The sequence below is a fragment of the Oncorhynchus masou genome, unplaced genomic scaffold (genome assembly GCF_036934945.1).
Source record: "Oncorhynchus masou masou isolate Uvic2021 unplaced genomic scaffold, UVic_Omas_1.1 unplaced_scaffold_2063, whole genome shotgun sequence".
NCBI lineage: Eukaryota > Metazoa > Chordata > Actinopteri > Salmoniformes > Salmonidae > Oncorhynchus > Oncorhynchus masou.
Window position 1 is genome coordinate 1 of NW_027008550.1, and position 12733 is coordinate 12733.

Sequence of the window (12733 nt, forward strand, 5' to 3'; positions counted from 1 at the left end):
CAAACCTCACACCTGAGAGCTGGATCTGAGTAACAATGACCTGAAGGATTCAGGAGTGAGAGCTGCTCTCTGCTGGACTGGGGAATCCCCACTGTAAACTGGAGACTCTGAGGTCAGTGTTCCTGTAGTTGGTCAACAAGTGATAACTGTTCACCAGATCCACATGTGTTTACCAGACACACATAGTCCACACCATATGTGTTTGGACAGTGAAGCTTACAGTTTTAAATTTGGCGCTTTTCTCCAGCATTTTGGATTTGAGATATAATGTTTCATATTAGGTGACAGTACAGAATGTCACCTTTTATTTGAGGTTAAGTAATGCTCGTTAAGAAAGGAGTTATGTATCCATTTAAAGAAGTCTTAATAATTTAAATTAATTTTGTCAAAAGTTTAGTATTTGGTCACATATTCCATGCCTGCAGTGATTACATCAGGCTTGTGATTCTACTAACTTGATGAATTAATTTGCAGTTTGTCTTGGTTGTGTTTTGGATGTTTTCCTAATAGAAACTGAATGGTGAATAATGTCCTGTCATTTTGGAGTCACTTCACTTGTATTGTCAGTAAGAATAGAAGATTTTTCTGAACACTTCTACATTCATGTGGATGCTACTATGATGATGAATAATCAGGAATGAATCGAGAATAATGATGAATGAGAAAGTTACAGAGGCACAAATATCAGACCCCCTCTGTTATATGTAATGGTGAGAGGTTAGCATGTTTTGTTGTAGCCTCTGTTATTGGTAATGGTGAGAGGTTAGCATGTTTTGTTGTAGTCTCTGTTATTGGTAATGGTGAGAGGTTAGTATGTTTTGTTGTAGTCTCTGTTATTGGTAATGGTGAGAGGTTAGCATGTTTTGTTGTAGCCTCTGTTATTGGTAATGGTGAGAGGTTAGTATGTTTTGTTGTAGTCTCTGTTATTGGTAATGGTGAGAGGTTAGCATGTTTTGTTGTATCCTCTGTTATTGGTAATGGTGAGAGGTTAGCATGTTTTGTTGTAGTCTCTGTTATTGGTAATGGTGAGAGGTTAGCATGTTTTGTTGTAGCCTCTGTTATTTGTAATGGTGAGAGGTTAGCATGTTTTGTTGTCGTCTCTGTTATTGGTAATGGTGAGAGGTTAGCATGTTTTGTTGTAGTCTCTGTTATTGGTAATGGTGAGAGGTTAGCATGTTTTGTTGTAGCCTCTGTTATTGTAATGGTAATGGTGAGAGGTTAGCATGTTTTGTTGAAGTCTCTGTTATTGGTAATGTTGAGAGGTTAGCATGATTTGTTGTAGCCTCTGTTATTGGTAATGGTGAGAGGTTAGCATGTTATGTTGTAGCCTCTGTTATTGGTAATGGTGAGAGGTAAGTATGTTTTGTTGTAGCCTCTGTTATTGGTAATGGTGAGAGGTTAGCATGTTTTGTTGTAGACTATGTTATTGGTAATGGTGAGAGGTTAGCATGTGTTGTTGTCGTCTCTGTTATTGGTAATGGTGAGAGGTTAGCATGTTTTGTTGTAGCCTCTGTTATTGGTCATGGTGAGAGGTTAGCATGTTTTGTTGTAGTCTCTGTTATTGGTCATGGTGAGAGGTTAGCATTATTTGTTGTATCTGTTATTGGTAATGGTGAGAGGTTAGCATGTTTTGTTGTAGACTATGTTATTGGTAATGGTGAGAGGTTAGCATGTGTTGTTGTAGACTATGTTATTGGTAATGGTGAGAGGTTAGCATGTTTTGTTGTAGCCTCTGTTATTGGTAATGGTTAGAGGTTAGCATGTGTTGTTGTAGCCTCTGTTATTGGTAATGGTGAGAGGTTAGCATGTGTTGTTGTAGCCTCTGTTATTGGTAATGGTGAGAGGTTAGCATGTTTTGTTGTAGTCTCTGTTATTGGTAATGGTGAGATGTTAGCATGTTTTTTTGTAGTCTCTGTTATTGGTAATGTGAGAGGTTAACGTGTTTTGTTGGAGCCTCTGTTATTGGTCATGGTGAGAGGTTAGCATGTTTTGTTGTAGCCTCTGTTATTGGTAGTGGTGAGAGGTTAGTATGTTTTGTTGGAGCCTCTGCTATTGGTAATGGTGAGAGGTTAGCATGTTTTGTTGTATCCTCTTGTTATTGGTAATGGTGAGATGTTAGCATGTTTTGTTGTAGCCTATGTAACTTTCTCATTCATTATTATTCATGATTCAGTCATGATTTTTCTTATTTGTTTTATTCATGGCATCATCAGGATTAATTTATTATTGTTTAGAAACATGTTATCTACTCTCTTAGACAGAACATTTCTCCACTCATCATGCACCATTTTATTATTGCTCAAAACACAACCAAAATCCAAACAAACTGCAAATGCAACCAACGAGTTCATGACCAAATACTAAACGTTGACTTCTTTAATACACTATAAGTAAATTGGTAGATTACTTATGTCTTCTACTAATGTGGAGACTGGAAACATAGTTTTTACATTTTTAATCGTGAAACAGATATGTATTAAAATATCCTCAAATAAAAGGTGACATTATATACTGTCACCTCATATGAAACATTTTATCTCAAATCCAAAATGTTGGAGTATAGAGACACATTTAAAATGTTAGCTTCACTGTCTAAATAGATATGGTGTGGACTGTATAATCAATACAATCTAAATCTGATACCTCACTGTCTAAATAGATATGGTGTGGACTGTATACTCAATACAATCTAAATCTGATACCTCACTGTCTAAATAGATATGGTGTGGACTGTATACTCAATACAATCTAAATCTGATACCTCACTGTCTAAATAGATATGGTGTGGACTGTATACTCAATACAATCTAAATCTGATACCTCACTGTCTAAATAGATATGGTGTGGACTGTATACTCAATACAATCTAAATCTGATACCTCACTGTCTAAATAGATATGGTGTGGACTGTATACTCAATACAATCTAAATCTGATACCTCACTGTCTAAATAGATATGGTGTGGACTGTATACTCAATACAATCTAAATCTAATACCTCACTGTCTAAATAGATATGGTGTGGACTGTATACTCAATACAATCTAAATCTGATACCTCACTGTCTAAATAGATGTGGTGTGGACTGTATACTCAATACAATCTAAATCTGATTCCTCACTGTCTAAATAGATATGGTGTGGACTGTATACTCAATACAATCTAAATCTGATACCTCACTGTCTAAATAGATATGGTGTGGACTGTATACTCAATACAATCTAAATCTGATACCTCACTGTCTAAATAGATATGGTGTGGACTGTATACTCAATACAATCTAAATCTGATACCTCACTGTCTAAATAGATATGGTGTGGACTGTATACTCAATACAATCTAAATCTAATACCTCACTGTCTAAATAGATATGGTGTGGACTGTATACTCAATACAATCTAAATCTGATACCTCACTGTCTAAATAGATGTGGTGTGGACTGTATACTCAATACAATCTAAATCTAATACCTCACTGTCTAAATAGATATGGTGTGGACTGTATACTCAATACAATCTAAATCTGATACCTCACTGTCTAAATAGATATGGTGTGGACTGTATACTCAATACAATCTAAATCTGATTCCTCACTGTCTAAATAGATATGGTGTGGACTGTTTACTCAATACAATCTAAATCTGATTCCTCACTGTCTAAATAGATATGGTGTGGACTGTTTACTCAATACAATCTAAATCTGTCTGTCTTCTGACTGATACTGATTTTTAAACTGGTCTGGTCAGTCTACTCAAATATTTGTACTATACATTTTTCTAACAGCAGTCAATATTTTGATCATTTGTCATTTCTAATAATGATACAATATTTCATTTATGAATAGATATGGCAGGTTTCAGGACACTGATATATCTGAATATGTTGAAAATATATACTGCCACTATTTTCACCACCAAAGAATATCAGTGTGATTTTAATATGATTTGACTCTTTGTCAGGCTGTCAGGCTGTCTAGTCACAGAGGAAGGCTGTGCTTCTCTGGTCTCAGCTCTGAGGTCAAACCCTTCACACCTGAGAGAGCTGGACCTGAGCTACAATCACCCAGGAGACTCAGGAGTCAGACTGCTCTCTGCTGGACTGGAGGATCCACACTGCAGACTGGAGAAACTCAAGTATGTAGAGGGTTTATGTCAATGTTCATATCAGACATGTTGGACTTATCAGGCTGGTTAAGACAAACATTCTGACCACCACTTGGACAAAGTTACATGCTGACTGTGTGTGTGTGGGTCCTGTGTGTGTGTGTGTTTCCTGTGTGTTTGTGTGTTTCCAGTGTGTCTGTGTGTCTGTCCAGTGTCTGGACACATTCACACTGGACACATACTGGACACACACACACACACTGGACACACACACACTGGACACACAAACACACACAGGACTTACAAACACACACACACACACATACACACACACTGGGGACAAACACACAGGACACATTCAGGTGTATCATTATATTCATTATATTCATTATATTCAGGTGTATGCATATAACTTCAAGCAATGTGTGTGTGTGTGTGTGTGTGTGTGTGTGTGTGTGTACTGTGTGTGTGTGTACTGTGTGTGTGTGTACTGTGTGTGTGTGTGTGTGTGTGTGTGTGTGTGTGTGTGTGTGTGTGTGTGTGTGTGTGTGTGTGTGTGTGTGTGTGTGTGTGTGTGTGTGTGAGTGTTCAGGTGTATCCCTCAATGACTGTCTGTTCTTCTGCTTACCGCTACAGTGTGGAACATGGTGGAGAGAACAGAATGAAACCTGGACTTAGAAAATGTGAGTGTTGACAGCTGTGAAGAATATGACTAAGAATAAGTCTTAATTCAAGTTCAGTCAAAGACCACCATCATTACTGACTTGGTCACATTAAATATCAGCTGTAGTTCTACAGAAGCAGAAATCAGAGACACCAACGTTTACAAAGAGTTGATTTGGCAATGTGTGTGTCTGTGTGTGTGTAATTAATGGGAATAAGTGTGTTTTATATTACCATACAGTATAACATATGATCATTCAACAAGTCTCAAGTTACCTTAACTTCTCCTTTTGATACCTAGAAGCATCTACATTAAATGAATTAGTGGAAAGTGAGTTAACATTCTAATGTGAATGATGATGATTTCTAATATTGTGTCTGGTTTCATCCATCAGATGTCTGTGATCTCACACTGGACCCAAACACAGTAAACAGACTCCTCTCTCTGTCTGAGGAGAACAGAAAGGTGACATGTAGGACAGAGGAGCAGCCGTATCCTGATCACCCAGAGAGATTTGAGGACTGTAGACAGGTGCTGTGTAGAGAGGGTCTGACTGGGCGCTGTTACTGGGAGGTAGAGTGGAGTGGGAGAGAGGCTGCTATAGGAGTGACATATAAAGGAATCAACAGGAGAGGAATGGGTAGGGACTGTTGGCTTGGATGGAATGACAAGTCCTGGAGTCTGTTCTGCTCTGACAACAGTTACACTGCCTATCACAATTATAATCCCACTACCATAGACGTCCCCCCCTCCAGCTCCCACAGAGTAGGAGTGTATCTGGACTGGCCAGCCGGCACTCTGTCCTTCTATAGAGCCTCCTCTGACACACTGACCCACCTGATCACATTCACCTCCACATTCACTGAGCCCCTCTATCCAGGGTTTAGGGTTTGTTGGGAAGGCGACTCAGTGTCCCTGAAATAATTACACACACACACACACACACACACACACACACACCCTAAACACACACACACACACACACCCTGAACACACACACACACACACACACACTGAACACACACACACACAATTGGACACACACACACTGGACACACACACACACACACATGCTGGACACACTGAACAGACACACACACAATTGGACAAACACATACACACGTACACTGGACAAACACACACACACACACACTGGACAAACACACACACAGACACTGGACAAACACACACACACACACACACACTGGACAAACACACACACACACACACTGGACAAAAACACACACACACATGCTGGACACACTGAACAGACACACACACAATTGGACAAACACATACACACGTACACTGGACAAACACACACACACAGACACTGGACAAACACACACACACACACACACACTGGACAAACACACACACACACACACTGGACAAACACACACACACACACACAGACACTGGACAAACACACACACACACACACACTGGACAAACACAAACACACACACACACACACTGGACAAACACACACACACACACACACACACACACTGGACAAACACAAACACACAAACACACACACTGGACAAACACACACACACACACACACACACTGGACAAACACACACACGCACACTGGACACACACACACTGGACACACACACACTGGACAAACACACACTGAACACACTTGACAAACACACACACACTGGACAAACACACACACACACTGGACAAAAACACACACACACACACACAGAAACTGGACTCACACACACTGGACTCACAAGCACACACACACACACACACACACACTGGACAAAGACACACACACACACACACACACACACACACTGGACTCACACACACTGAACACACACACACTGGACTCACAAAAAACACACACACACACACACACACACACACACACACACACTGGACAAACACACACACACACACACACACACATTGGACAAACAAAAATACACACACACCCTGGACACACAAACAAACACACAAACACAATTGGACACACACACACACTGGACAAAAACACACACACATGCTGGACACACTGGACACACACACACACTGAACAGACACACACACAATTGGACACACACACAATTGGACAAACACACACACACACACACACTGGACAAACACACACACAGACACTGGACAAACACACACACACACACACACACACACTGGACAAACACAAACACACACACACACACACTGGACAAACACAAACACAAACACACACACACACACACACTGGACAAACACAAACACACACACACACTGGACAAACACACACACACACACACACAGACACTGGACAAACACACACACTCACACACTGGACAAACACACACACACACACACTGGACAAACAGACACACACACACTGGACAAAAACACACACATACACTGGACAAACACAAACACACACACACACACACACTGGACAAACACAAACACACACTGGACAAACACACACACGCACACTGGACACACACACACTGGACACACACACACTGAACACACTGGACAAACACACACTGAACACACTGGACAAACACACTGGACTCACAAACACACACACACACTGGACACACACAGTGAACACACTGGACACACACACACACTGGACAAACACACACACACTGGACAAACACACACATACACACTGGACAAAAACGCACACACTGGACAAACTCTCACACACACACACACACACACACACACACTGGACTCACACATACTGAACACACACACACACTGGACTCACAAAAACACACACACACACACACACTGGACAAACACACACACACACACACACACACACACACACACACATTGGACAAACAAAAATACACACACAACCTGGACACACACACACACACACACACAAACAATTGGACACACACACACACTGGACACACACTGAACACACACACACACACACACACAATTGGACACACACTGAACACACACACACACACTGGACAAAAACACACACACACACTGGACAAACACACACACACACACACACACACACACACACTGGACAAACACACATACATGCTGGACACACTGGACAAACAAACACACACACACACACACACACAATTGTACACACACACACACTGGACAAACACACACACACACACTGGACAAAAACACACACACACTGGACAAACACACAAACACACACACACACACACACTGGTCACACACACACACACACTGGACAAACACACACAAACACACACACACACACTGGACACACACACACTGAACACACTGGACAAACACACACACACACACACACTGGGCAAACACACACTGGACACACACACACACACACTGAACACACTGGACACAAACACACACACACTGGACAAACACACAAAACACACACACACACACGCACTGGACACACACACACACACACACTGGGCAAACACACACTGGACACACACACACACACACACACACACACTGAACACACTGGACACACACACACACACACTAGACACACACACACACACAGACACACTGGACACACGTACTGGACTCACACACAGACACTGGACAAAGACAAACACACACACACACGCACTGGACAAACACAAACACACACACTGGACAAACACACACACACACACACACACACACACACACATACACACACACACTGGACAAACACACACACACTGGACAAACACACACACACACACACACACACACACACTGGACAAACACACACACTGAACTCACTGGACAAACACACACACACACACACACACACACACACACACACACACACACACACACACTGGACAAACACACACACACTGGACACACACACACTGAACACACTGGACACACACACACTGGACAAACACACACACACTGGACAAACACACACACACACACACACTGGACAAAACACACACACACACACACACTGGACTCACAAGCACACACACACACACTGGACTCACAAAACACACACACACACTGGACAAACACACACACACACACACACACATTGGACAAACAAAAATACACACACACCCTGGACACACACACACAGTTGGACACACACTGAACACACACACACACACTGGACAAACACACACACACTGGACAAACACACATACATGCTGGACACACTGGACAAACACACACACACACAATTGGACACACACACACACTGGACAAACACACACACACACACTGGACAAACACACACAAACACACACATGCACACTGGACACACACACACACACACACACTGGACACACACACACACACTGGACACACACACACAATGGACACACACATGCGCGTCTTCCTATAATTGTGACCTTGACCCAGGACCTCTTACAATAAAATGTATTTTATGTTGAATAACAAATTGTACAATTATATACAATTATATATGGCCATACGCTCAATAGTTGTACAAGTTGTACAAGTATACAAGGATATATTGTACTTTTCATAATAAAACACACTTGAAACAAGAAAATGCCTGTTAATTGATTTTACGTTTCCTCTGTCAGGTTGACGTTAACCTGCGACTGGTTGAAACATGAAACAAGTATGAAATGAAATACAAAACAATTAAATATGTGGAATAGAATTAAACAAATTGTACAATTAGTACAACAGAGTGGTGTGATGCAGGGTCACTATAGCAACATAGTGTTGTGATGCAGGGTCACTATAGCAACAGAGTGTTGTGATGCAGGGTCACTATAGCAACATAATGTTCAGAGTTCTCTCTGTTCTTTCTCTCTCTGTTCTTTCTCTCTCTGCTCTCTATGCCCTCTGCTCTCCCCGATCTGTCTCTCTGCCCTCTCTGCTCTCTCACTCTTTTCTTCCTCTCTGCTCTCTCACTATTTTCTCTCTGCTCTGCTCTCTCACTCTCTGCTTTCTTTTCTCTGTTCTCTGCTCTCAGCTCTCTCTGCCCTCTCTCTCTCTGCTCTCAGCTCTCTCTGCCCCTCTGCTCTCTCTCCCTCTCTGCTCTCTCACTCTTTTCTCTCTGCTCTGCTCTCTCTTTTCTCTCTGCTCTCTCTCCCTCTCTGCTCTCTCACTCTTTTCTCTCTGTTCTCTCTGTTCTCTGCTCTCTCTGTTCTCTGCTCTCTGTTCTCTGCTCTCTCTGTTCTCTGCTCTCTCTGTTCTCTGCTCTCTCTGTTCTCTGCTCTCTCTCTCCCTCTGCTCTCTCTGTTCTCTGCTCTCGCTCTGTCTGCTCTCTCTCTCTCTTCTCTCTGTTCTCTGCTCTCTCTGTTCTCTGCTCTCTCTGTTCTCTGCTCTCTCTGTTCTCTGCTCTCTCACTCCCTCTGCTTTCTCTCTTCTCTCTGCTCTCTCTTCTCTCTCTGTTCTCTCTCTCTGTTTTCTTCTCTCTGCCCTTTGTTCTCTCTGCTCTGCTGCTCTCTCTACCCGCTCTCTCTGCTCTCTCACTCTCTATCTCTGCTCTCTCTGCTCTCTATCTCTTTCTCTCTAATGCTCTCTGCCCTCTCTCAGCCTTCTCTCGCTCTCTGCCCTCTCTCAGCCTGCTTTCTGCCTGCTTCCTGCTCTCTTTTCTCTGCTCTCTTATCTCTGCTCTCTCTCTTTTCTCTCTCGCTTTTCTCTGCTCTCTGCTCTCTCTCTTTCTGCTCTCATCTGCTGTCTCTCTGCTCCATCTCTCTCTGCTCTCTCTTCTCTGCTCTCTCTGTTCTCTGCTCTCTCCCTCTCTCTGCTCTCTCTGTTCTCTGCTCTCTCTCTCCATCTGCTATGTCTGCTCTCTCTTCTCTCTGTTCTCTGCTCTCTCACTTCCTATGCTCTCTCTGTTCTCTGCTCTCTCTGCTCTATGCTCTCTCTCTGTTTTCTGCTCTTTCTCTCCCTCTGCTATGTCTGCTCTCTCTCTCTTCTCTCTGTTCTCTGCTCTCTCTCTGTTTTCTTCTCTCTGCCCTTTGTTCTCTCTGCTCTGCTGCTCTCTCTACCCGCTCTCTGCTCTCTCTCTCTCTTTCTCTCTAATGCTCTCTGCCCTCTCTCAGCCTTCTCTCACTCTGCTCTCTCTGCCTGCTTTCTGCTCTCTTTTCTCTGCTCTCTTTTCTCTGCTCTCTCTCTTTTCTCTCTCGCTTTTCTCTGCTCTCTGCTCTCTATTTCTGCTCTCATTATCTGCTGTCTCTCTGCTCCATCTCTCTCTGCTCTCTATTCTCTCTGTTCTCTGCTCTCTCTGTTCTCTGCTCTCTCTGCTCTATGCTCTCTCTCTGTTCTCTGCTCTCTCTGTTTTCTTCTCTCTGCCCTTTGTTCTCTCTGCTCTGCTGCTCTCTCTACCCGCTCTCTCTGCTCTCTCACTCTCTATCTCTGCTCTCTCTCTCTCTTTCTCTCTAATGCTCGCTGCCCTCTCTCAGCCTTCTCTCGCTCTCTGCTCTCTCAGCCTGCTTTCTGCCTGCTTTCTGCTCTCTTTTCTCTGCTCTCTTTTCTCTGCTCTCTCTTTTCTCTCACGCTTTCTCTGCTCTCTCTCTTTCTGCTCTCATTATCTGCTGTCTCTCTGCTCCATCTCTCTCTGCTCTCTCTCCCTCTGCTATGTCTGCTCTCTCTCTCTTCTCTCTGTTCTCTGCCCTCTCACTTCCTCTGCTCTCTCTGTCAGGATTTGGCCAGGGTTGTTCCGGGTTTTGGTGACTAGATGCTCCCATTGTGCTTTTTGACCTTGTGTTTTTTCCCTTGTTCCCCATTATTATTTGCACCTGTGCCTCGTTTCCCCTGATTGTATTTAAACCCTTAGTTTCCCTCAGTTCTGTGCTCTGTGTTTGTATGTTAGCACCCAGCCCTAGTGTTCTGTGTATTCTTGTCGTTTCCGGTGGATGCTTTTGTGGAATTCTGTTTTTGTTTTCGAGTATCTCTTGAGGCTTTTTTGTGCTATTCCTACCACCTTTTGGATTTGCCAATTTTTGTATTGAAGGACTTCTCCTTTTTACTTTATTAAATACACCGTCTTAAGTCCTGCTGTGTCTGCCTCATCTGCTGGGTTCTGCTGACTATTCGTGGCTCAGTTGGTTAAGTGACTGTTTCTCACTTCGGAGACCAGGTTCGTAACCGGGTCCTGACAGAAACACAGAGCCAAAAATGAACCCAGAGGCAGCCAGTTCCCAGGACCTTTTTGCCATGCTGTCCCACCACCAGGAGACTGTCCAACGCCACGAAGCCGCCCTGGTTCAGCAAGAGGCCTTAATGGCTAGACATTCTCATCTTCTGTCGGAGATGCTGACTTCCATTAAGCAAATATCTGATCGTCTTACCCCGGCAACAGTTCCCGTCCCAGTACCTCAGATTCACGTACCCATGGCAGTTAACCCCCTGGCTGAACCTCGTCTTCCACCTCCCCAACGGTTCTCAGGTGATCCAAGTGCTTGTAAAGCGTTTCTCACCCAATGTTCTCTCTCCTTTGAGCTACAACCCTCGTCGTTTCCCACCGACCGGTCTAAGATCGCTTATATCATCACCCTGCTGTCGGAAAAAGCCCTGGCCTGGGCTACTGCTGTGTGGGATGCCCATAGTTCCTGCTGTGCCAGCTACTCTGCCTTTGCTGAGGAATTCAAACGAGTGTTTCAAGGCCCAAGCAGTGGTTCTGACTCAGCCAAACAGCTCCTGACTCTCCACCAAGGTTGGCGCAGTGTGACGGACTATGCCATCCAGTTCCGCACGGTGGCAGCAGCAAGTGGCTGGAACAACGAGGCGCTCACGGTGTGCTTTCTGAAAGGCCTTTCCGACACTATCCAAGATGAACTGGCCACTCGGGAACCACCGGACAATCTCGAGTCCCTGATCAAGTTGGCCTCACGCATTGACCAACGTCTGAGAGAGAGAGAACTCAACCGTAGACCTCTAGCCCCTATCAGTCCCAGCTCCGAGTCCCCACCTTTATCCTCGCTGGCTCCATCGGAACCCATGCAGATTGGACGCATCTCCCAGGCTGAGAGAGACCGCCGGATGAGGGAGCGA

The 12733-nt window shown here is 43.7% G+C and overlaps 1 protein-coding gene across 1 annotated transcript; it reads left to right on the forward strand.

Moving 5' to 3' along the window:
* The first annotated feature begins 64 nt into the window (after positions 1-64).
* Positions 65-8489, forward strand: LOC135532854 (stonustoxin subunit beta-like). The gene is made up of 4 exons (XM_064960285.1): positions 65-112; positions 3958-4131; positions 4738-4784; positions 5160-8489. The coding sequence occupies exons 3-4, from the start codon at positions 4763-4765 to the stop codon at positions 5687-5689; spliced, it is 552 nt and encodes a 183-aa protein (XP_064816357.1). The 5' UTR covers positions 65-112; positions 3958-4131; positions 4738-4762; the 3' UTR covers positions 5690-8489.
* The last annotated feature ends 4244 nt before the right edge of the window (positions 8490-12733 follow it).

Bases quoted from the DNA above. Each gene is read 5' to 3' on its own strand.
- LOC135532854 (XM_064960285.1), top strand. From the start codon at position 4,763: ATGAAACCTGGACTTAGAAAAT. The intron at 4,785-5,159 runs GTGAGTGTTGAC...TTCATCCATCAG, and splicing joins GAAACCTGGACTTAGAAAAT to ATGTCTGTGATCTCACACTG.